The sequence below is a fragment of the Schistocerca cancellata genome, chromosome 4 (assembly GCF_023864275.1).
Source record: "Schistocerca cancellata isolate TAMUIC-IGC-003103 chromosome 4, iqSchCanc2.1, whole genome shotgun sequence".
Classification (NCBI taxonomy): domain Eukaryota; kingdom Metazoa; phylum Arthropoda; class Insecta; order Orthoptera; family Acrididae; genus Schistocerca; species Schistocerca cancellata.
In genome coordinates, this window is record NC_064629.1 from 640650480 (window position 1) to 640677744 (window position 27265).

At 39.7% G+C, this 27265-nt stretch overlaps 1 protein-coding gene across 2 annotated transcripts in view; it reads right to left on the reverse strand.

Annotated features, from left to right (window-relative positions):
- The window catches only part of LOC126184748 (cell cycle checkpoint protein RAD17), a 141864-nt gene that overhangs the window by 89152 nt on the left and 25447 nt on the right, over positions 1-27265 (reverse strand). Inside the window, exons 2-4 of one of the 2 annotated variants that reach the window (XM_049927286.1) lie at positions 22089-22283; positions 16539-16605; positions 6126-6419 (exon numbers count right to left, since the gene is read on the reverse strand). In XM_049927286.1, coding sequence (XP_049783243.1) covers positions 6126-6419; positions 16539-16605; positions 22089-22123 — 396 coding nt within the window. In that variant the 5' untranslated portion in view covers positions 22124-22283. The remainder of the gene's footprint in view (positions 1-6125; positions 6420-16538; positions 16606-22088; positions 22284-27265) is intronic. The other variant, XM_049927287.1, reaches the window with a different exon arrangement.

The following is a 27265-nucleotide window of genomic DNA, read 5'->3' on the forward strand; positions in this document are numbered from 1 at the left end:
CGGAACTAGTCTGAAAGGATTACATAGTGGCACTTCTGTGTTCAGCTTTGTCCTTGGACAAAGTACTGTCTGTGCAGTTCTCTCTGCTACCACACCAAGGGAAGGCGCAACACTGATCGTATTGCTAACAGTCCATGGTGTTTCAGATAACACACTGTCCATGTGGATAAGTGTCTTGCTGCAAACAAGTTCATTCTGTGACTCAAGGTATGTGATATGACTGAACAATCCTGCACAGCTGAATGTCCTCTCAGATGACAGTCTCATGGTGCTACTGTGATCCTGCATGGCATCAAGAATGAAACTTCGGAGCCCACCAAACCTGTATCTGTACGGCATTCACAAGACCCCATCAACCTGAGAAGCAACATTGCAAACTGCAGTCTTGAAAGGCCACAATCTTGCTACTACTGAATTCCGACATGTATTTGAAGACGTTTCTCAAACAAGACATACCACAATCTTTTAACAAATGAACAACAATGAAGTGTGATTTCTGAATGATAAACTGGCTGAGTCTTCTTTCCTTATATACATAATGTTGATGGCATTTCTCCTGCCTACACTGTACAGTTATGTTCAAATGCAAATCATTTGCATCCTAACCCGTACAGTCCATTTGGTCATCTAGGGGCTGGACCATCAAGGTATATAAATAAATCTGCTTTGTAAATATCCTCACATTTAGTACACTTCATGCCAATTTGATGATTGCTGTATGCCATCTTCATGGTGTTACTATTTTAATGGCCAGTAGTATACATTTATCATTGCATAGCATAGCATGGTATTGGCACTGACCACGAACTTCACCTAGTTTGCTTTCACAATACATAAAACATACGTAATACATTGTCCATAACTGAAAAAACACTCATTACAATTTGATTACATGTTTGGCAATCTCTAATTGGAAACAGCCACAATGGTTAAATATCTAGAAGCATACATCTTGAGTAATGACACACAAAACCAGTTTTCAGAAAGACAACCCATACAGGTTCATTGGCAGAAGGAACTATAATTTACCCATAAAGCAAGTGGCCTATAAAATCTTCATAAGGCATTTTCTAGTAGTGCTTATAAGTCTGGGTTAATTTAAAAGTTACACTAATGGAGGACATACATCTCATAAAGATGAGCAGTTTGTTTGGGCATGAAGTCATTTAGTAAGTTGATGAACCGCAAAGATGGTGGCCAAGTTGAAAGTGTATAATGTGCCTCCACAAAAAAAATGTAAATTTTGGTAGTAAAAGAAAAACGTGTGCAAGTTGTGAGACTGAAATACAGAAGCTTAACGAACAGATATCCAGTCTACAGTTTACAATAGACACTCAAAAGGTGGAAATAAGTAAACTACAATCTGAAAAACGTGAGAAATAGGCAAACCGTTGCTCGTTGTAAGTAGGTCAAACAGTGAAAATACTGCGTCAGGAGATATTCTAAAAACTCCGAAACTAAGTGCGCACACCTACACTACCACAGACTTCAATGCAACAAAGGAAACTACGTTAAAAAACATATCTCCAGCAAAACTGCAAACTGAAGAACATTTAGAATACGTGTGGCAAAAAAACAATACTAGTCAGGTGAGAAGAAGAATCTTAAATCCTCCGGTTACAAAAAGTGTGAAACACAAAACAATCTGTGTGTTAGGTGATAGTCACGGCTGTGAAATTTCCGCAATGTTGATGAGAACATTTAGTTTCAAGGCATCTGGTTTCATAAAGCCAGGGGCTCCATTGAGTGAAATAACGGACCTAACAACATCAACTGACGTAGCTAGTTTGAATCAAGACGATTTCGCCGTGTTAATAGGAGGATCAAATGACGTCTATAGAAACGAGACACACAAGGTGATTACAGAAATGAGGAAATGTTTAAATAATTTAACCCACACAAATGTACTCATTGTGAACATCCCGCATCGCCATGATTTACCACCCTGGTCATGTGTGAACCGCGAAATTAATGTTGCAAACAAGTGTATCACTGAAAGATGCACTAACTTTAAGAATGTCGATATTGTAGACATAAACAGATTGGAGCGAAGGTTCCATACAGTCTATGGACTTCATTTAAATACGCCAGGAAAGAAATTACTAGCCGGAAAAGTATGTACTCGCATTTCGAAGAAGAGAGAAGAAAAAAGTGTAAGTGACAACCAAACGGAGATTAAGAAGTGCTGTAGACGAGTTCCAAGCTGTGCCATTGGCCAGACGCAAATTACCAAGTTGTTTAAACCGATTAGGCAAGAAACAATCAATCAAGTCGTCAGCCAAACGAAAATTACAAAATGGTTTAAACCGAAGAGGACAGATGTGGATGAAGCAAAACTTATACAAGCTCCAGAAGTTAACTCACCTGCTGATTGCCACCAGCGAACAGACGCCACACACAAGAAAGATACAGAAAAATTTTTAGGCCGTTTCAACTAAAGTTACTAAGTACCCAGATTTTGCTATACTACACCATAACGTTCAGTCACTCACAAATAAAATTTCCATGTTGCAAACACTACTCCAGTATGCACTGCATATAGACATAATTTGCATTATTGAACATTGGCTACGAAATGGCAAAGTAAAATTAACCTCAATCTCAGGATATAGATTAGCAAGTCATTTTAGCCGAGAGTTTTCCAAACATGGTGGCTCTGCTATCTTTGTGAGTAAAGTTCTGTGATGTCAGTAAAAGTTATATTGACTCAACTGAAAAAGACTTTGAACTTTCCATTACCAAACTGCCAGAGTTTAATTTCATAGTTATTAACATATATAGAGCACCAAGTGTCAGTCTTCATGAATAAACTAGAGGTTCTGCTGAACAGGGTCAGTACACTAAATATGAAGATAGTGCTTTGTGGGGATTTCAATGTTGATTTTTTAAAAGACAGCAGCAGCAGAGATGCTTTGATAAATATGACCAACACATTCAATATGATCCCCACAATACACTGTCCAACAAGATTAACAGAATGCACAGATTCCATTATTGACCAAATATTCATCTCAGAAACAACTTACAGATTCACAAGCAGAGTATTGAGCATGGGTTATAGTGATCATGAGAAACAGCTGCTGTGTATAGAAATGCCAACAAGTAGTAGCAGTTCCAGAAAAGTAGTTGAAAAAAGAACCTTTTCTGAGGATAACATTAGAATTTTTAATCTCTTACTGGCGAAGGAAAACTGGGAAAGCATCGCCACTCAGAACAATGTTGACAGCATGTACATGAGTTTTCAGAGCATCTTTCTTCACTATTTTAATGTAGCATTTCCAAAAGTAGTAAAAACAGTAAAACCTAACAATAATAAGTATTGGGTAACTAAAGGCATAAAAATTTCCAGTGAGAGAAACAGATTTCTGCAGTACTCTTGTAAGAAATATAGAGTAACCCAAGAATTTGCAGATTATTCAAAAGCCTACAAAAGAATCTATGGTAGAGTAGTCAAAGAGGCAAAAATTATGTGGAATGACAATTTGATAAGAAACTCATCTAACAAAATGAGATATACATGGAGAGTTATAAAGAAAGAAACTTGTAGTTCAGTGCCAAAGAAAAAGAATGTATCATTAACACTAGAAGGCTCAAAAGTCACAGACCCAAATTCAGTTGTGGAAAAATTCAATGAATACTTCACCTCACTAGCTGAAGACCTCATTCAAGTACACTGTCAAGGACCAGTCCCAAGTTTCTCCAGCAAGTCAGTGATCTCAACTGCTTCTATGTATATGTATGAAACAAACCCCAATGAAATTATAAGTAAAATTAAATCATTAAGCGATAAAATGTCAAGTGGTCTTGATGAAGTACCTGATTTCATATTAAAAGCATGCGCTCACTACATAGCAAACCCCTTGGCAAAAATTTTCAACCTCTCTTTAAAAACTGGTGTATTCCCAAATATTTTTAAAATAGCAAAAGTTTCACCACTGCTAAAAAAAAGGTTCTTCTGAAAAAATATCAAACTACCGACCCATGTCACAGTTGAATTCCTTCTCAAAAATTCTAGAAAAACTCTTCTATGACAGGCTTTTAAGTTTCATAAATAAATATGCACCTCTTACAGTACAACAACATGGTTTTAGAAAGTCTAAATCTACACAGACAGCAATTTTTGAATTCTTAGACTGCATTTTAAAATCCCTTGATCAACATAAATTAGCTGCAGGTATTTTTCTAGATCTATCAAAAGCCATCGACGTCCTGGACCATAACATTCTGCTCGAAAAATTAGAATGACGAGGAGTAAGAGGTGTAGCACATAGCTGGTTGTGTTCATACCTAAAAAACTGCAGGCAGAAAGTATCACTTCAGTATGAATTCAACAAAATGAGTAAAACAAGAAACAACTCCTTTCCTTCTAGGGAATTACCAATAAAATATGGTGTACCACAGGGCTCAATCTTAGGTCCACTACTCTTTTTGATTTATGTGGATGACTTAGTTGAATATATGAGTCCCACAAGAACTATCCTGTTTGCCGATGACACCAGCATATTGCTCACTGGATCCAGTCCAGAAACTTTGCGGTCCACAGCAGAAAGTTCTATGAAAATACTTTCTGAGTGGTTCACAAAAAACAAACTCACTATAAATACTGAAAAAACTGTGTGTCGATTTTCATTTAATTCCTCCAATTAATCAAGTATCTATTCAAGCCCAATTAAAAAATGATCCCCTAGAAAATGTAAGTGTCATAAAATTCTTGGGTCTTTGGATTCAGCAAGACTTAAAGTGGGACACACATATAAATAACTTGTGTAGAAAACTATCATCTGTGTGCTATGGCTTAAGAATTTTAAAGGCTACAACAAGCAAAACAACAGTACTGCAGGCATACTATGCACAGTTCTACTCACTAATCCGATATGGGATCATTTTCTGGGGATACTCAACTTACAGTGTAAAGGTTAGAATGCAAAAAAGAGCTTTAAGAATAATTTGTGGTCTTAAAAATCCCACTTTACTGAGCTTGGTGTTCTAAATGTTCCAAGTTTATTCATTTATGAAACTATCTTGTTCACTAGGGACTATCTCCTGAAAACAGGCAAACTGCTACAGAACAAAAGTGTACACAACTATAGTACCAGAAGGAAATCAAATATACATCAAAAATATCACAGAACAACCACCTATCAGAGGAGCATAGTTAACATTGGTGTAATACTATACAATAAGATACCAGAGGAAATAAAAAATACTACTCATCCAATATTTAAAGCTAAACTAAAGGCATTTCTAACAAAGCACTGTTTCTATTCTGTCAGAGAATTTCTGAATACGTAACAAAATTAATTGTAGTAGGTACCTAATTTTAATTGCTAATACTATGTATTATTGTAACTTATCTTTGACCTGTCCAACATCAATTGTACAATTTGTGCTATATGATAAAACTGGACCAATAAAAAATCAAATCAAATTGAATATTAACAAACTCCAGATGGATGGAACACAGTGAAAGAGAAACTGGCAGAATAATATAATGTGTGTTACACATAAATGAAAGAGGTATGGACATGAGAAATGCTCTATTATGTGAGGTGAGCCATATGTAGTCCAAGGAGTAAAAAAACACCACCACCACCACCTCAATAACAACTTTTTATTATATCAGTTTAACCTAAATTGAACATCTGATGGCACTAAAGACCTTTTTGTATTAGTTTTCATGTCTATGGAAGCACATAAAATCCAAAGGAATCATTAGGGACTGTGTCTTCTTCAGTTTAGCAAAGTATCCAAAATTGGGTGCCAACAACTGTAAACATAGAAGTTAGAAATACTGTGGAACTGTGAAACTGAACAGACAAAAGGTTATCAGGTTACCCAAATATTAAATGATATGGCACTATTATGAAAGTTACAGATTTACATATGAAAGACAAACTTTGGAAAAATTATATATCTTGATGGCAAACAGTAACTGCAGACAGAAGTGAGTGCCACAATATTTCCCCAAACATAAAACAAGGCAATACAGTAACAAAGTCGTTTCAGCAAAACAATGCAATGTGAAAAGGCATCATGTAAGTATGCGAACAGAAAATCATTTAATGAAGTGTACATACATACCTATCATCCAACAATTCTCACACTTTATGTATTAATAACATTACCTTGGATGATATTTCTATTGCATAAAACCATTGTTGGAGAGGTTCCAATCTTTTCTTTGATAATGCTAAATCTTTCTCGCATACAGGATCAAAGCTTTTTTCAACTGTGACAAACTCAATTTTCTTATTTCGAAGTGGCAGTTTTTGGGTTGAATTTCTACTATTCCCAGTCTGCTCAGATAACTTTAACTGTTCTGCTGGATTATTCTTGCTGTAACTTGATTGTTCATCATTCTTTTTTGTCGGGTGTGTGTCTACACAATCTTCAGAAAATGCGGATGTGGCCCATCTCACCTGAAAGATAAGGTTCACTCACAAAAAAATCAATATTCACTACAATTCTGTAACTGAAAATAAATCTGAAAGAGAACGAGAATTACTTAAACTTAATATTCTGGAAGCTTTTCATGAGTGTGTTATCTGTTCTATAGATTAGTGGTTTGTCTTCCTTACAAATTTAACTGTCCTCACCTGTCATATTTATTAAAAAATCAAGTAATGCTCAGGCATTAGATAATGAGGCATTTACCAGCAACATCTGATCACCATATCGCAGGATACAGGAAACTTCCAATAGATAATTTTAGTGTATTTCACAGTGTTCACATTAGCATAAAATTGAAAACTTCCATAGAGTGTAAGTAAACAGTTTCACAATTTATAAAAACTACGAACTTTCGTTTTGCTTCCAGTACGCTACTGTAGTTGTGGACAAGGGTCCAATGGTGAGGACACTCCAGGAACTGCTCATTGGCAGAAGAGTGTTTCTAGGTTTTACAATAAGGACAGTTATCAGAGCCATATATTCCATTAATTTAACTTTTTCACTTCTTCCTTTCTTTCTTAAATTAGTATTACCTGACACCTAACTGAAGATTCATTAAAAGCAAAGACAGATTTGATGAGAAAAAGTAGAGAATAAACTGTGGCACTCAATGAATAAAACCATCATGAGACTCGTATAGACTTACTCCTGCACATCACAAAAAACCTAGTCAGGTGATCAGACTGGAATTTGAGCTGGCAGATATCAACCACAGTGGCAGCACTGTACTGTTACCTCAACTGACGACATTTGTAGAGGAGAATCTGTATAAATGAACTGGGAGAGAGTGGGGCAGGAGAAAAGGGGGGGAGGTGTTTGGTCATAAGGAAAACCAATCCTGCATCAAAATTTCACTCTCATCACTGAAATACCAACCATTTACACATTACTACTAGGATTTATTTGGAATCTGAAACATGGCTATTTAAAATAAGTGCTGAAGGTTCTAGGTAAAACATAATTACTACAAAATAAAATTCTCTTTTTCCTATGTTTCATAAACTTCTGTAGAAAACAACATAGGTTTCAAGTTCTAAGTCATTTTGTGGAGGTTATTGGTAAAGGTGGGAATTTTTCAAGCCTGAAACAAATAGTCAAGTTTTAATGACTCGTGAAGCATCTCAAGAGAAAGTGAATACTGATGGGCTATCTTGAGAGAATATGCAAAACACAACATATTTAGTGTTAGAGAACTGCTCTTTCAAAGCTCATCATTATGGTTGTTTTAATCAATCATAGTTTCCATTGCTCCACTATGACAAGCATGAAACAGGTGCTTTGACTCCACATTTACATTAATATGAACACAGCTGCTCACTCATAGAAAATAATGGCATGTAGCAGAGCACCCTTTAGATTATCCTCAGAAAGAAAAATGTATTATTTTCCAAGGAACAGAGTTATGAAACTCCTCTATTGCTCTATTGACTTAGTCTATGGTCCATTATTATTTTATTTATGAACTTTAGATTTGTAAGGAAAGCTATTTAGTCAGAAGAGTTTTTTTATTTTTTATTTTTTTTGGCGTGGTGTGGTGGGGGGGGGGGGGGGGGGGAGGGAATGGGGAACTGATTAGCAAAATGGTCTTAACTATCAAAATTAGTAAACTGGAAAGAAATACAACTTAGCAGCTTATTTTCTGTAACATCTGTTAAGTGCTACCAAACATATGATTTCCTACTGGTAACCCTCAATAGGGTACCAAATCAGTACCAATTCATCCTATTCACATTAGACTAATGACACAGCTCAAATGAAATGATGTATTTTCCTCTTGCCTTATATAGTGTTTCTGCAGTAAACAGAAAGCCAAACACACATTCAGGACCAACATACACCCAACTGGACAGGATATCTGAGCCTGCTGCCACAGAGTAACTTGTAACACACAAATGATCACTACCTCAACCATTTAGAAGGTATGGCCATCTGTTGGACGCTGGACACTGGATTTTTCCGCCAAGCACCCAGAGCTTCCTGTTCATAGATACCGATGTCTTCATGTAGAGGTTGCAGGCAATGTGCTCAAAGTATTCTTTCAGTCATGGGACACCAACCATCTAGTGCCCTATATCCCATGGGAATTCATGTGCGGTGCACAGTGCCAAGCACAGCATATTGTTCTGGGCTCACTGGAGCTTCTTAATGTGAGTTTAACCTTCATTATCCCAGACCACCACTGCATACTCTAACATGGAGCACAGCAGTGACTTGTACAAAGTACTGGCAAGGTGCAATGGTAGGGTATAGCTGTTGTTCATTACCAGGTACAAGGCAATGAGGCATTTGATACCTTTATGGTGCAAGTCTGTGATGTGCTGGTGCCACATCAGATGTTTGTCAAGCGTGACACCAGGAAAACGCACTGTGTCGCTCTAAGGAACAGTGTTGCTCCTCATGTAGACTGGCACCATGTTCAGGGGCACAGAACAATGCGCGACTGTCAGGCACTACACTACGCCTTGACAACACTGAGCCTAAGCTGCTGCTTGACAATCCAGACAGTAATGTAATCACAGGCATGTTGGGAGGTGACACTGCATATGGTGTGAAGACATTCTGATCAAGAACACTGTGTCACCAGCATACAGTGCGAGCTGTAATCAGCTTCCAGGGCGTCTGCCATGTATAGGGTCTCGAAGGACCAAGCCTTGAGATACACCTGCATAGACACATCATGCTGCAGAGACTAAGCTGTGGGCCCACACATGGGTTGTCCAGTTGGCCATGTGGCTTTGGAAGAGGTGGACATGTGGCACTGACACCCTCTGCACAAGGAGTTTGTAAAGGAGGCCACTGGGGCAACATGCTGTTGAATGCCTTGGAGGTGTCCAAGAACTCTGCTCCAAAATATTTATATTCCAGAGCATCAAGGGCCTCTAAGGAGTTGTTGCTCAGTTGAATGTTCTCTACAAAACCCAAACTGCTCCTTTGGTTTTACGATCTCTCCTTTGACGTGTTGCAATAGTCTACATAAGTGAATCCTGTGCAAGATTTTCGAGGGGACTGGGAGGAAGCTGATGGGCCAGTAACTACCAATCACTTGGAAGTTACTGCCCAGATTAGGAACCACCATTACCGCAGCATGTTTCTTGGCAGCTGTAAGTGAGCAGTGCGTAAAATCTGGTTAAAGACAGACACCAGGTGTATAGCGGCAATCTACCAGAGCTGCATAAGGAGAAGGTGATTCCATCAGGTCCACAAACCTTCCTGGCCTGGCAAAGAGAATCTTCATCCTCATCTGGTGTTACCAGTTGATTCTTGTGTCCATCTTCCCTATCAACAAGAGATTAGTTGTTACTGTATGGATGAGTTCAAGGTCCACAGAAGCTTCAGCTGGGTTGCAACTGACAGCAAAGCTGTCTGGCAACACATTCACCTTTTCATCAGACATACTTCTGATAGAGTGACCATTCCGAAGTATTGGAATCCATTAAGAATGCAGCAGGAACATCTTCATAGTTCGCCAAGCAGATTCATTGCCTTACATAAAGCATGCCAAGTTTGTTGGCCCATTCTCAGTTGCAGTACTCCTTCACTGTAGCTTTAATATCACGGTGGAATCTGTTGAAGAGTCATTTGATGTGTGGCTGCCTAGTGCACTGTCACTCGCCAAAGACACAGTACTTTTTCATGATGGCAGTGAAGTTGTGCAGCGGTTTGTTGTAACGAGTAGTTACATTTGGATTGTGTGCTGGTGTAAAAGAGTGGCACTACCTGATCAGCTTGTAACATTGTTGTGATGAAATGTTGCAGGGATCTCCTAAGCGACTGCATCCTCACAAACTGCAGCTCTTGTCACTTCTGCAGCTGTGGTTCGGAAGAGGTGGTTGGAACCTCTATACCTGTTTCCACAACTGTGTGGCCATGCAGTGACAGAATCAGAGCCAAACACCACACACAGGTGATCTGAGGACTGCATTTCCCATGGATGCAGAGATCTGTTTTCCAGTGCCCCTCATGATGACTAGGTCCAGCATGTAGGGCTGGCCTCTGTTGTAGAAGTAGGTAGTAGGCTTGTATGGCCCCACAGTGATGGCATCATGGCGCTCAACAACACTACCAGGTGGCATCCACTGGCACTGGTGTTTAGGGAGTTTTATATAGTCCATTTCTCACTGAAATCTCTTGCAAGAAAAATATTGCTACAGTGCAACAGGAGAGTTGTAACGTCAGCAGGATAAAGGGTTCTTCTGTGCAACATTTACACCACAATGGAAAAAATGCATACCATTGATGTGGCCAACAACTGTAATTGCCTCCAGGGTTGTTAAGGCATGTGCAGCAATTTGATAGTGGTGATGGAATGGTACATGTCGACTGCCATGACACCACCCATTAGTCTAACCATTCGATAGCATGCGTAATTTGGTACACATACAGAGACACTTGGTTTAAGGCGAGTTGCACACACCAGGCAGATGCCAAATGATTCATCTCAGAGAAACTGGAGGATTCACCAGCTTCACTGTGGAGACCATTGGCGTTCCACAGAATCACAGTAAGTCCATTAATGTGTGACATACTGGGAAGCAGAAGGCATAGTGGTGGATGCTGGTAGAGCCCTCTGAACTGCAACACATATCTGCTATGGGAAGGGGTCTATCAAGTAGGAGACATTGGAGTAAAGTTTTTTCAGTTGTGACAACAGCCTGGTGAATTGAGCAATGTGGTGTGGTGCATCTATGCGGGAGGCACACTGTCCAGTGTGTCTCAGCAGTTGAGGCAACATACAGTTTTGGATACTTGCTACATTTGCTTCTGATGGCAGAGACTTTTCAGTAAGTGTTCTGCCTGGGGTTTGGTAGTACTCCCATAGATAGATGTCTTGGGTGTTTGCTCAGACACCATGTTGCAGCAGGCATAGCCAGTGATGATGTAGTAATTGAAGCGGTCTGCATTTCACTGCTCATCCCTTGAGTGACAGTTGCTGACTCGGGCTCTGTCATTTGGGATTGCATCCCTCCAGAAGAGACACAGGCAGCATAGAAGATGTCAAGGCACCTAGTGGCTATTTTTCATTGTTGTTCAGTAGCTGGACGCAGCGGCATTGCAGTATTTGCTGGTGGGTTTTTCACGCGTCTGAGTCAGCCCTCTTCGGTAAGGTGGTTTTCAGCACATTTAATGCAGACAGCTGCCACAGAGTAGTTTCTGGCGATGTGGTTGAGGCACTGGCAACGAAAACACCTTACAGGCCCTCTCCTGGCCCTCTGGTGATTTTCACTGCAGCAAGTCAGCAAGTCTCATAAGTTGGTAGATGTTCCTGTTCTCCATTGTGTTCATGGCAATGACCAGTGCAAGTGGTGTATACTGGCTGGTGTGGGGTGATTTCATGCACTCCATGGCCCGGATGGGAAAATCCATATTCTCAAACTGTTCTTTTATGTAGTCAAGGGAGATGATGAACAGTAGTTTCTTTATTACTACCTTCAAAAGCTTCTCCTGTTGTGAGGCACTTGTGTAGAAAGACATCTTAAGTACTGATGCCTCTTTTATCACCTTCCTGGAGTCAGCTGCAGTCTTAACGTTGATTTTTTTTTTCCTGCCTTGCTCACTGAACTCTTCTACACAGTGGTGTCTGAATAGTCAGTAGAGTGTTTGATTATCACCTTTGTACTAGTTAGAGTTTCTCTCAACATATATAGTGTTCAAACATCTTGCAGGAATGCAGTTGGGAGCTGTCATCGACAACTGTTAATTAATGTTGTGTGCTAGAAAGAGAAAGAGAGAGAGAGAGAGAGAGAGAGAGAGAGAGAGAGAGACAGAGAGAGAGAGAAAGTGTGTGTGTGTGTGTGTGTGTGTGTGTGTGTGTGTGTGTGTGTTTCTTAATTTCTCTGCATGGTAAGGTTTTAAATTCCCTTACACAGCACTTAATTTTTACAGTTTTGCCTTGAAAATGACAGGGTGTGCACCTGTCAAAATATTTGCTATTGCTGATGACCTCAGCTGGCTGCATTCCCGTAGGTTATTTGAACTTTGTACTTCATCACCATGGGCAGTGGAATACGTTGTCTTTTGGGTGCTGCTAGCATATTAGCATTTGCAATGCCAGCAAATGGAGTAAACATGTTACTAGCATGTATGCTCATGAGCAGCGAACATGACAACTGCGCAGCCAGAACTGTGTATCTTTCTGTTGGCGGCGGCAGATTGTGGTGAGCTTTTGTTGGTGCCAGATGGGTTGGGTTTCAAGGTGCAATTTTTTAAGAGAGCAGTCCCCCCCCCCCCTCCCCCAAATCCTCTGTCCATGTTAACCCTTTTGCAAGATCCAGTCTCCCATTCAATCAGCTCTTGTGGGAAAAGTGTCTACTATAACTGCATGCAGAAGTAGAGCTTTGCTGTAATTGTGCCCTGTGCCAGACTGCAGGTATACTGTAAGATGTGGCAGCCATCATTCCAGGTACATCAGTGAAGTAACTTGTGTGTGATTCTTCTTGTGACATTTCATTGTCGGAATATGTAGCAGCACACGTCTCTTGGAGCAATTGACTGTGGGCTTCTGCATCTAAAACTACAGTCATAAAATTTGCATTCTTCTCTTTATCAATCACAGCTGGCATGAGTTGACCTCTCATTTTCCTAGTCCATTTGCATAATTGTCTTAAGTGGAGCAGCCAATGAGGCTCTTGGCAGGGTAGGCCCCAGTGGACGGTGATTGGGTGACTCCAAGGCTGCCTGAACATTTGCTTCAGCTATGCACAGTCTTCCTCAGCACTACTAGCTCAAATAATGTTGATGATGACAACTATGACATGTAAACATAATGTACAAAGTATGCTTTTGGGGCTTGCATTATGAGAAAATAACTGAGTAGTTGAAGTTCCTTAGGTAATGTCCCCTCATTTGACATGCCTAGCTATGGTACACTTGTCATTTCCTGTACCATTTGTGTCTCATGACCCAGATTTGGAGACAATTTTCTTCTCTTTAGAACATTTGCATATAGCCTTGTATTTTCGTATACCCAAACTCTATCCTGATACATAAATTTTACAAAATTTCAAAATATCAGGCACCAAATACATTTGTAAATTTTCTCTAGTTGTTTATGCTTCAGTTCGTGATAAGAAGCAAAAACGTTGTTAGTATTCATTTTCTTACACTCATTTTGAATCGTTAAACTACTCATCATAGTAAAATGCTAATACTTTACAGATAAGAGGTGCTGCCAATTAAGCGTTCCTTGTGTAGTACATGAGTGACACAGTTTGCTATTTAGTACAGGTAGGCAGCACTTTTAAGATGTTTTTATCATAATCTACTCTAAGAATGCAAATAGGGCAATATTTTCTGTATGAAAGCATGTCCCTTGCAAACAAAGGGAATATCAATAAGATCTATTATGTGACATTACTTGACAAAGGTTTACAAAAATGTAATTTTTACGCACAAGAGAACCAGAGAAGGCAGAACGGTACACTTGGTGTTTCAAAAAGATTCATCCAATTTCACAAGACTATCTTCTACATGAATGAAGAGAAACTTGTAAATATTAACTTACACATTGAATCTAGAAGCTTACCTTGGCATAATTTGTTAAGTTACTGGTTCATGTGGGGCGGGAGGGGGGGGGGGGGGCGCAATTCCCCAGTGCAACTATATCCCTACCTTAATCATTCTGTCCAAAGTGTGCCAACACTAAATGGCAATAAAACAGCAACAAATTGCATTTTAGGATGAATTTTTCAACAGGACAGACCACCACCAAACTGGCTCAGAATTTCATAATAATGAGTTGCTTCAAGGATGAATTGGATATAAGGAGCATATGGATTTCACATTGCATCATTGGCCTTTCAGGTCACCTGATCTCAGGTATGTGACCCCATTTTGTGGAGGCTTGTGAAATACTCCATCTATGTGGCTCCCCCTCCAACAATTTTGTTGAACTACAACATGGCCTAGCATACTCACTCCCAAAAGAATTGGACGAGTTTGTCTATCATTTGGGTGTTTGTCATGTGTGTGGTGGAGGGTATCTCGAACACTCCTAAAACATAAATGAAAACTTGTATCCTAAACTTAACTGTAAAAAGTACCCTAAGGTTGTAGGTGCATGCGTGTAAAAAGATATACGCTTGTTAAATCAGATTAATTATTTTGAAACACCCTATGTTAAGCTGTTAATTATGTTCTGCTGCAGCGTACTTCCAATATGTGTTTTTAAAAAAATTGAACTTTCATGAAATCCGCCCCATGATAACCTCATTCAGCCATACCTAATGTTCATCAGAGCACAATAATTTTGCAACTTTGTATGAGAGCAACAAACATTTGCTAATATAATGCACATAAATATTAATCAGTCTATTCAGTAGCCAAGACTGCCTGAAAGATATAGCAGCAAGCTGATAAGATGTGGGAAATTTCTCTACATTTTTGTACATTACCCAAAAATGCTACACTAGTGTATCATAACCACAAAGATAGTATAGCACACAATTATCATAAGGAGAAATAGCATCTATAACCTTCAGCGATGATTAAATTTAAACAAATTGTGATTCAACACATTTACATACTTGCAGTAAAATATTGAATCCTGAAGAGCAGTAGCTATAATAATTGCACAATATTATGACAATACCTGGTAAATCCCTAGGTGCTGCTTGGATATACTGTTGTCTGTTAATTGTCACTGATGACAACATAGTCACGAATCTGTCATTTTTTAGTCTATTGTACAGCACACATTTTTATAAAACATTTTGAAGAATCTGTTTTAGATACATTTTATTTGAAGATAAACTATTTTATCATCCTGCTGACAGCACATTTGTTGCTCAGCAACAAGACCAGTAAATACAAGAAAAACTATCTAATCTCCAATCAGGAAAACATTTTTGCTCACATAGGTTTCACTATAATGGAGCAAAGAAATGCAGCTTCTTAAACTTATCTGGCATTCAGCCAGCCAAATTACCTTAGCATAAGCACATGAACCAGGTATGTTTACACAAACCAGCACATAATTGCTCATGGGCAACAAGTACAGATACACACCTTGGCACATGTTGGTGGAATGCCCTTCAGATACCACAAACAAACATCAGGAGCTGTGTAATCCAAGAGATGTCTTAAGGAAATATGAATCACGAGTATTTTTTGTCAAAATATTCTGTCATTGGCAACATCTCTCACTTCACAGAGAGACAAATGAAGTCTGCCTCCATTAATAATCAAATAATGTAAATACAAAAAGAACAACATTGTGCTCTGCACTAATGATGTAAACAAAATTGTGTTAATCCAAAGACTGTTAGGTCACAGACAAGCAGTGCAATCTGTAGAAATAAGTCCTGTCAAAATGCTTTTAAACACTTCGAATGGTGGAAGAAAACACTGCCTACTTGGTGACTGACAGAGGTCATCATCAGTTTCATAATAACCAATAAGAAAGTCCTACAAAATTATGGTAACAGCAGCAACAAGACAACCACTTAAATGATACTAGAAGGAAAGATTTCCAGTAATAATCTATTCACTGTTGCTCATTATAGCACTTTGCATTTTTGACCATTAGATCTCATTTCATTTGGCAAGAATTTGTCAATGCTGTAAACTAAATAGTAGTAATGATAGCGTAGCAATTACATGGGCAAGCAAGACACCACTTGTTGGTGACGTTAGTTAAACATCTTCTCACATTGGACAACTGTACTCTACGTGGTAATTTGATCATGTCTAAAAATATAACAGTAGCCTACATCAAGACTTTCATACTATCAGTAATGACTTGAGATATCTTTGTTTTCACTTCAGAGATGATTATACTGAATATGGTCTATACAAATGAGACTGAACTATATTCTTGGAGTACAGTCTGGCATTTATGCAGTAAGTGAGCCATGTGAGGACATGATCAGTTAGTACAATAACACTGACTTATTTCTGTTGTGATCATCATTAAGAGTCATAAATCTGTTCATTTTAGTTTCTATGGAATATTTAACACAACCAACAATAAATAAAAACAGAATTTCAGTAACAGTGAAGAAGCTACATAACCATTCTTTTATTTTTATTGTGTTTTGTACTCAAAACTGTTCAATACACCTCACTGTCACTGTTGAATTATTCCACTGTACCTTTCGTTTGTCGCACATGTTTAAAAGGATGGTCCCATTATGAATATTCCATGAATGCACAAAATACCTGAAAGAAATAAATGCAATTACAACAGCAGAAATCAAAGTCACAATCTATACATTTCACTTATAGGTCTATTTGTTTTACTCAGATGGGAGGGAGAATAAACCACATACACCAAAAATATGCAGTCACAACAAAAAAGGAATGAGTACAGAATATAGAAGCATGTATCAGTAGAGTACATAACCATATTCTCAACAGTCGTAGCACAAAATGACGAAGATTATGCAGTAAAATTTTGGGGTTGTAGCTGGTCATTGTTTATTTGTGAGCACTGTACTCCAACTGGGCACATGCCACTTCTCAGCAGGTGAGTTGGTGAAGATTGAAATGGGCTTTCCAGGTTGCACTATTGATTGGTTTGGAATGAAAACAACTAAACTGCAAGATCATCAGTCCCTTCATCCGGTAAGTGGCAAACCCGTCAAAGCAAGGAAGCAAAAGGCAAATCCTGTAAATCCCAAGTGTAACTTAAAAAAAAAAAAAAAAAAAATCAGAGATAAAAGCCCAAAAAAAAAAAGAATAGCACAGACAAGTAATCAAAAGATCAGTCAATACAAGGCATTAAAACAAAGAAATGAAAAAGAACACAGAGAATAAAAAGGTGGGAAGGGTAGAGGCCATGCTGGGCTACTGAGCAAGGGCCGACTAGGGACCCAGGGGTGGGGGGGGTGGGGGGGGGGGGGGAGGAGGAGGAGGAGGGGAAAAGAGGGGTGCCTCACCAACTTCTCAGTCCGTCAATGAGGCCAAATAGCCCTACCCTACAGGGTTGAATAGAAACCACGTTCACGAGCAAAACATTACACCAGATCAGCCACTTTGGCATTGTTTGCTAGCACCAGAGGTAGCGTGTCAGGAAGATTAAGATGCTGCCTCTAAGCAGTCAAATTAGGGCAGCCCATGAGTAACTGGGCCACCGCAAGGTGGGTTCTGCATCAGCAGTGAGAGGGATCTTCACATCAGAGAATGTAACCCTGAGTCAGCCAAGTGTGGCCAGTGCACAGTTGACAGAGGATGGTGGGTTCCCTCTGAAAATCATGCAGTGAAGACTGTCACATGCTTGTTGTCAGTTTGTTTCGGGAGATCAGGGCACACCATTCTGAGTTCCAGACTTCCAGCAATCGATGGTGTCCAAATGACAGAAGGTCCAGATCTGGGACTCCTCTTCCAGAATTGACATCCTCATGGTCAGCTTGGCCAATCGATCAGCTCGTTCATTTCCTGAAACCCCAACATGACCAGAGGTCCAAATGAAAATTACTGGCTGTCCAATTTGATGGAGGTCAGTGATCCTGGATAGCCATAACCAGTGCATGAGGACAGTAGTACTGGTCTATAGCCTCAAGGCTTCTAAGGGAATCACTGCAGATTAAGATACTCTTGCCAGTGCAAGAACGAACATGCCAAAAGTTAAGTTTAATGGCCATCAATACAGCTGTTAAGGCACTGCAGCTGTTTGACAAGGAGTGGAGTTCACTGCACCGTGCATGTGTGTATGCAAAGCCTGTTTGTCCGATGACTGTTAGCCATCAGTGGATAACATTTCTAAACCCTAATACTTCTCAAGGATAGCCAAGAACAGGTGGCGAAAAATTGTGGGGTCAGCGAAATCTTTTGGATCAAAGGGTACTTCGAGACAAATCCGAGGTCAAGACACAAGCCATGAGGGCAGATGCGATGTCTCCCTGACCAGATGCGATAGTGGAGGAAGTTGCAGTTCCAAACAGACACTGGAGGCATGCAGCAATTGTAAACCCAGTTCTGTGTCGTGGTTGTGGGAGGTGGAGCTCCATCCCACGGAAAAGGACACAGTAGTTGGGACATTCAGGGAAGCTACAAATGTGTATAGCATAATTCAGCAGCCTGCCTGTAGGTAATTGCAGGATTCCAGCCTTGACTAGCAGGCTCTTCATAGGACTAGTTCAGAAAAGTCCTGTCCAAGTCGGACTGAACAATGATGAATGAGATTATGTATCCACAATGCTAAGGGTGATGCTGAACCATATGCAAAAGTCTCATAATCAAGATGGGACAGAATCAGGGCTTCATAGAGCCTCAAAATGGTAGAGCAATATGCACCCAAGCAGTGAAGTGTACTGAGGTGTCACCAGCACTTTCACTTAATTTAGCGAAGGTGAGGAAGCCATGTCAGCGAGGAACCAAAGACCAGTGTCTCAACTACAAAAAGTAATTGATTGTCCAGACAAAGCTCTGCATGTGTGTGGGCAGTACAACGGCAACAGAAGTGCATGACACGAGTCTTGGGGGTGAAAACTGAAAGTCACGCGTGACAGCCCGTGACAGCACATTTCGTACAGTACCCAGTAGGTGACACTCAGCAAAAAATTGTTGTCATATAAGGACAACAATATCAAATAACACTGTCAACAGAGAAGGCAACAATGTTGCAGATTGTGTCATTTTCGTGGGATTAATATGCTCATACTTTTTTCTGGCCTCTGGATATGTGAGCTTTTCAAGGGTCTTATAGTCCTGGATTTTCTTCTAATGCTTAAAATTGGACCAATTTTGTGGGCAGGGAGAGTTGAACTCACTGCAGTTTACACAGCTGGGGGGAGGGGCACACAGAATGTTCGCATGCAGCAAACATCCACATTCCCTACACAAAGGGGTAGGGGTGCAACGGGAAGACATATTTCTGAACTTCATACACCTGAAACATCTCACACAAGGAACGTAGGGCTTCATGTCACTCGAGTAGACCATCACCTTGACCTCATCAGGCAACGTATTACCCTTGACAGCCAAAATGAAGGCCCCGGTAGCACCAATACAGGCTTTGTGGCCCAAATGGTGTCCCCATTGGTCCTGATACAGACCAGGTATTGGGGGAGGATTTTATTACTTGTCATCTAGTCTTGTGTTCCTCCCACGGCGTGGCCAGGGAAGGGAAGACAAGGGGATCATACTTTGTTGCATCATATGAGGCCTTTTCATTTGAAGAAACTGCTGGGCCATGTGACTACCAGTGAGAGAAAGTTTAAGTCGCTTTGTATGTGAACTATCCACCACGGTGCCACCCACTTCGAATGGGGACTCTCCCCACAGGTGCCAACCAGCCACAGCAATGGGTACCTGGCCATTGCCAGGAGTCCCCGTGCCCCAGTCACGATGGGCACATACACCATGGCAAACATAGGGAGTGTGCAGTGCCTGGGTGGAAGGGCACAGAGGCGTAGCATATACAACAGTGGAAGAGCTTGCCTGCATGACACGCATTTCTGTAAAATTTTGAAAAGATGGCAGGCCAAAACCAGTAACGGGGCCATATAATCATTAATGGAAGATGAAGATAATGCTTGGAGTGAAACTAGAAATCAAGACCAAAATTGTGAACCAAGTCCAGGCACGGTCTGCACCAAAAGCGCCATCCAACAAAAAGTCAAAGAAGGTAAAAGAAAGTCGAAGCATGGGTTTGCAGCACAAAAAGAGGAAGTAGTGTTGCAAAGGCTGGGGCCCCGTAGTAGCCAAGCACGTACTCACTGAAGAATGGTGAGGCCCCTGGGGGAATGTTGGACTACCGTATTTACTCGAATCTAAGCCGCACTTTTTTTCCGGTTTTTGTAATCCAAAAAACCGCCTGCAGCTTAGAATCGAGTGCAAAGCAAGCGGAAGTTCTGAAACATGTTGGTAGGTGCCGCCACAACTAACTTCTGCCGTCGAATGTATGTAGCGCTACACAGGCATGCTTTGTAGGCACAAAGATAAATACTGGCGCCAAAACCTCTGCATCAGTAAATAAATTAAAAAAAAAAAAAAAGGTGGAAGACGAGCTTTTTTTCTCCGCCCCGAGTTTCGACCACTGCATTTTCATACATTATCCAACGAAGTAAATACAAATTCCGTATTGTTCATCTTCGAATGTAGCAGAATTTCAATGTACTACGAAAATACGACTGGCAAGACTGTTTGGGATGTTTGTCAATATGGCCAACTCTATGTTCTGAATTTTTTCCTACCTGTGAGAAGAGATGGTTGCTAATAGGAACCTGATGAAATGTGAATCACATGCACTATTCTCTTCACCATAAGAATAATACGAATATAAACATTTTGCCATGTATTCTTTCATGTTTGCTGCTATCTCATTTAAATCCTGACTGCCTAATAAACTACAAAACTAGAGTGAGACAACAGCAAACGCGGAAGAATATACGTATCATGTCATGTTTATATTCGTATTATTCTTATGCCCAATAGTGATACAGTCAGAAATGAAGCACGGCAACTGACTAGATTTTTAAATCTAAGATGACTAATTTCTGTGCAGAATTTGATCTACTAAAGAAGTGGCTGCAAAGATTTTCAAATGGAGGAAAATTTTCGCCTAACTCTCGTTCAGAACATGTTCTATCATACGTAGTCTATTATTTGGTTCTTGTTGATCATTATCAAAGAAAGCAGCAGTGTAAGTAACAACAAATAGCAGTCTCTTGCCATTTTTTTTTTTTTAATTGTAAGTGTCAGTAGTGCGCACAAAAGCAAGCCATGCCACGAGTGGCGACAGGCCGTAAACACGCACTATAAGAATGCGACAAACAATGCATGACACAGTACAGTAATGCATTTTCAGCTTAGAGTGGTGTAAACACCTATAACAAAGAAAACGGCACTTATCAGATCAAAGTAAAATAAGCAATCGATTCAAACCAGGCATAGCACATGAAAAAGGAAGGGTACCCGTATAAATATGGACGGAGCGCCTGACGCATAGCACTGGGTACCTGGTAAAGCTTGACTGCTAAGCTTACGACTCGAACCAAAGTACTGTAGCTGTATCGTCATACATTCGACCTAAATTGTGTCTCATATTACAATGGACCTATTACAATGGACCAACTTTGTTTTGATTTGGAGGTGCGGCCTAAAACTTTTCTCTCCCCTTGAATTTCGAGTCGCAAATTTCAGGTGCGGCTTAGATTCGGGAAATTTCTTTTTCCTTTGTTTCGAGTCCCATTTTTCAGGTGCGTCTTAGATTCGAGTAAATACAGTATTAATTAGCACACAGTATGCATGCTGCACATGTCATCATCATAATAACAAGACTAACCACACCGCCACGTGGCTTGGGCAGCTCCATATATATTCCATGAAGTTTTGGGATTGCAGCGGGATGATATCAACTTCTTGCAATGGCATTTCGGCTGACAACCATTCAGTCATCTTCAGGTGAGTATTTTGCAATGGAGATTGCTAGTTCACATCGCTAACTCTTTTCCAAAATCAGGTGCAGAAATTCATGTACAAAGGCAGCTGCTGAACAAGTGAATTCTGGCAAGTTTCATGTCCTTTTCGAATACATCTTCATCTATAGTGCGCAGGCACATGTGTAATGGTGATACTACATGCGTGCTCTCCGTCAACATGTGGGTTCACAGAGCTAAAATTCAGATGGCAAATTAATAAAAGTAACTATCCTTCTATGTGCCATTAGTCATAAAATATTTTCTTTCTGAAGGACTCACCAGGTTCCATGCCTTATCCAGTTGAAAGCCACCATCAGGATTAATCGGATCTTCCAACAAACGTATTTCCTCCGACTCCTCCGATTTAACAATTGAACCCCAGAAGGATAGCATCGTGGCCAAGATTTCTCTGGCTGAATAACCCATGGAATGTCCCATGGAAATACGATACTCAGTTATGGCTGACTTACTGGGCTGCAAAAGGCGAGTTTGGCAATCATGTTCAATAAATGTAGGCTTTGTCACTTGGCAAGGTATTGAGTAGAATCCATCATTCCACAAACCAGATCATCCTTTGCCAAACTGAGAAGAGCTCAAGTCTTTGTAGGTGGGCAGAAGATTACTTTGACATGATATTTCCTTATAATTCTGCCTGATTTAGATGAAATACTGGAGGGATATGGGAGGAAACCCCTGGGCTTGAACTGCTCCTTCTTCTCTTGATCTTGATTTTGAATTATCAGATTTCTTCATCCTTAAAAGCTGTGTTGATCTGGTTTGTAGAATATCCACTATTTTTTAACAAAGACTGTAGGTGTGCCAGCTCCTTTTTTATTTTTTTATTTACACATCAAGTTCTGTAGGACCAAATTGAGGAGCAAATCCCTGAGGTCATGGAATGTGTCAGTACATGAAATTACAACATAAAAGTAATAACAGATAAAAAATAAATGTTAATGAACCCGAAAAAAGTCACTCCATAAGTTTAAGTAAATGCAATCAACAATACAATAAGAATCAGCTTAATTTTTCAAGGAACTCATCAACAGAATAGAAGGAGTGACCCACGAAGAAACTATTCAGTTTCAATTTGAAAGTGCTTGGATTACTGCTAAAATAGCCTTTGCTAGGCTGTCTCCATCAGACACAACGTGGCCCAGTGCACCAACATTCAAAGGATACCCATAGTTTGTGACAGGTGGTGGTGGCAAGATGCCTGCAAATACAGGTCTGTACGTGTGGACCTATGGTAAACAGAATGCCCCAATGATCCATCCACTTTCCGACTGACCAAGACATCCAGAAATGGCAGGCAGCCGCCGTTCTCCACTTCCGCTATAAGTCCTCATGGACTGAATTCAGGTGCTACAGAAAGCTTGACATTTCTTCTTCACCATGGGACCTTACTACAAAATTATCAACTAAATATCGCCAGAAGACTTTTAGTTTTAAGTTATATCAAATCTAGCCCCTCTCCTCAAAGTTTTCCATAAAAATGTTTGCTACTAGAGTGGTGAGAGGACTGCCCATGGAAACAACAGCAATTTGTTCAAAATACTCACTGATAAATAGAAATTAGGCTGAAGAAAGGGCATGATGAAATAACACTGTTATATCAGCTTTGAATGTACTGCTGATGAGTTACAATGACACCACGTGAGGGGCCCTAGTGAAGAGAGACGACATCTTAGCTTACTAATAAGTCAGACTCAGTGAGTTGAAGTTACTTTAGTCTGTTAATAAAGTGACTGGAGTTTTGAACACACCACATGAAGTATCAGTAAACATGCAAAATGTCTAAGTCTATATTGCTCACAGCAGAATTTAATTGAAGATCTTTGTGAATCTTTGGAAGCCCATATAACCTTAGTGGAACAGAGCTGTGAGGTCTCAATCTTTTTGCAACTTCATGTGGAAGGGATGAAGAATTCAACAATGACAATGTTATACATTCTACACTCCCTTAGGGTCTTTATCAATCTTCTGGTACATTGGTTCACTCAACGAGCTATACATCTTCTGGTCACAGATCTCACAGAGCAACAGCACAGTGGTGTTTCCCTTATCTGTTGGAAGGAGCACCGTGTCAGGATCTTCTCGTAGCTTGCGTAGCATGGCCCTTTGCATGAAGGATTGTTACTCTTCTGAGGTAGAGCTCTCATATCATGGCTAATAAGGTTATCCACAATGCGTACCCCTACTGAGTCTTTAATAATGAAGACCTAAAATAGGAAGTCCCAAAATAATGGCTATGTGGCAAAAATTGTTTTATCTCATGTTTCATTGAATGTACAGTTGATGTAGTGCTTGGCAAAAGCAGAGTTAATAGGTTGCAGAAGGCAAGTGCAACATTTGTGTTCAGTTCAACACACTTCCATGACACATGTAGTCTGTCCCCTATAAGGCACACAAGTATGGCAAGGCATTTTATTAACTCCGATCTTTCACAGCAATAAGCAATCCTTAATTGGTTTGATTTCTGTATCCAAAATTCACTGAATTTATGGAATAACAAACAAAGTTACTCATTCAATGTCACATAGTTTAGAACATTAAACAGATTTAGAATGATAATACTGACAAGGTTCCTTTTATGAAAAGCCATGCCCTGTATTAGGTAAACATCCCCCTTCCCACTTCCTCCAACTGTCTGAACAGAAAGCACTAACGAAAAGCCCAAAACAATATGTGACAGACTGTCTTTAAAATTCATAGAACATATTTACACAGGAAATATATTCCTTTGTTATACATACATAAAATGCAAGAATAACAATGACAGAATAATTCCCACACATCTATAGTTCCCTGCAAGGCACCAGGCAGTCAATGAACAAAGTGTCATTTGTGTTTTTCTTGGCTAACTAATGAATATTATAAAGGGAAATTAAAAACTGAACTTTACTGCGTTAACCTCCACATTCTTGTTGAAAATTATCTAACTGAAGATTTCTGAGTTAAAATCTAATGAATATTTGAGAAAGGAAAGATTATATGAAGATGGCGAAGCATCTAGTTAACCTCCACATTATTGTTGAAAATTATCTAACTGAAGATTTCTGACTTAAAATCTAATGAATATTTGAGAGAGGAAAGATTATATGAAAATGGCGAAGCATCTAAAGTCACCATCTGTGGAGCCCAATTCACCCTTTTCCTCTCTACAGTACCAGAAGTCTGATGAAACTCAAAATACATGCCTGTAAAATGTTTTCCAAGTAGTAAAGATTGCTATAAAATTGCCTAACGTGAGATGAGTTATGAAGTGTTAAAATCTGCAGAACCCATATTGTAAACAAGTAAAGAGATCCTTGAAATTTGAGATTGATACTAGGCAGTCACTGAGCAAGCACAGTGAGGTTTTTCTTTATGTATGTAGTAAGTGAGACACTATAAAAACTACTGAAGTGCGGAGTATTTCAGTGCCTAGAAAAAGGAACAAAACATGGCAGGGGAATTGACATAATGAGTTGGTGAGAATATCTCAGCCATTAGGCATACTAACTAGAAAAACATGCACTGCGTGTCAGAAATAAGCATGTACCAAAAAACACATTGCTGATGAAGGAAAATTTGAGAAGTATAGATGTTGTTAACAAATATGACACCTACATCCCCTTAACTTTCTTCACATTGAGACCAGCTTATTGACACAACATATTTACGCATGCAACAGCAAAGAATTTAAATTTACTCTGTTCAGAAATGGATATGTAGAAGAATTCCCCACGTCAAGAATTTCAGTTCATAAAAGTGTCTTCTTAACCCTAGGATGCCCAAGCCTTTTTTTCAAACTTGGATGCCTAAGAGGGGAGGGGGGGGTGGTTTGGCGAGCACACAGGTATTAAATAAGTTTACTGAAGAAAAATTACAAGTTTCAAAATGGTTTATGTGTTTTAACTAAGGCATCGGTTTATAAATGTTGTTAATTGTTATAAATATTGGATTGAGTGAATAAAAAATTGACATATTACAATACAAAATACAGATGTGTTCATATACAATAGACTACTCTGAGTCCTCAACTTCAAGGCAAGAGACACACCTCACAATTTTTTCTGATTGTGTGTTACACACATGTTTATGACACTGTCCACAATACTGTTTTGGTTTACTTAGATTGTTGTACTTCTGCTTCTTTGTTTTAGCTTCTCTTGCTCAAATATGGCACCGACCTTTCCCTGCAGGAGGCTGACGTGCTTCTGTTGTCACTTCTTTGATTTTCTTTTGTAGAATAGTTTCCATTGATTGAACAATTTGGTTAGATAACACTCTTGCATTGACACTTCTTTCTTCTACCTGCAATTTCACTAGTTCCACCCCAGCTTGCAGAAGATAAAGTTTCCGTTTGTTGTGTTTCTTTTCATTCCATCTTGGATGTTGCTGGATGAATATGGTGGTTGCATTGATAGCACAAACGTCGATGAGAGAGTAAAATACAGATAGAGGCCATCTCTTTGTGCCCCTCTTACAGGTGAACATACGCGCCACTTGATCAATGGTATCAATTCCACCTTTAGTGGAATTATAATATGCATTTATCTCGGTTTTATTCTTCTCTCCTCCAACAGTGCCTTTATCTTGGTGCATTGTTGACAACACCACTAAGTTTATACTTGGTTTAGTTTTTGCTATGTAGAGCACCAAAGTTACTGGAGGCCTACCTGTTGATGGGTCTGTGAACAAGAACATTGATGAACATAGCTCTCGATTTGACGTGTTCTTCATTATGTCTGGAATATGCTTCCTGTTTGACTGGAGAGTTCCTACTGTAGTAACTTTGTAGTCTTGGTATAACTCTTCCACCAAATCCACCGATGTGTAGTATCAGCCTGTAGTAATATCTCGACCAGTATTTTTCACAGGTGCTACCAGACGTTTGACGACAGCTGCTGAACCCCGTTCTTCTTTCAACAAATTCTGAAAATTACCTGCATAGGGTTCTATATTCAAGACGCACCTGTCAGCTGTATCAGACATCATGAGTATAAGGATGCCATACTTGTCCGGTTTATCCTTCATAAATACTTTGCAGGGGCAGTGCCCTCTAAACAAGCTGAGCATCTCATCAATGGTGAGGTGGACCCCTGGTTTATATGGTAGTGGAAACCTATCATTCACTTTGTTGAAAACATCATGGATTGCTGTGAACTTGTCTGCTTCCCTTCTTAGCTGGCGGGTACTTTTGTCATCAAACCTTATGATTGCAATAAGTTCCTTGAAACATTCTCTTGCCATTAGCCTTGTAAACTGGCCGACCCATTAGGTCTGACCAAAGACTGTGTACACTGACAGAATTGTGCTTATTTGCCCCCATAAGTATCAGGATTCCTATAAAGGCATACAATTCTTTCTCATTAGTCAAAGTAACATTTCGCCTAACTGCCTCTTCATTTGAATGTTTTACTATAACATCCATGATGTCAGGCGTAAGAAGTAACTTCAAGGCTTCTCCA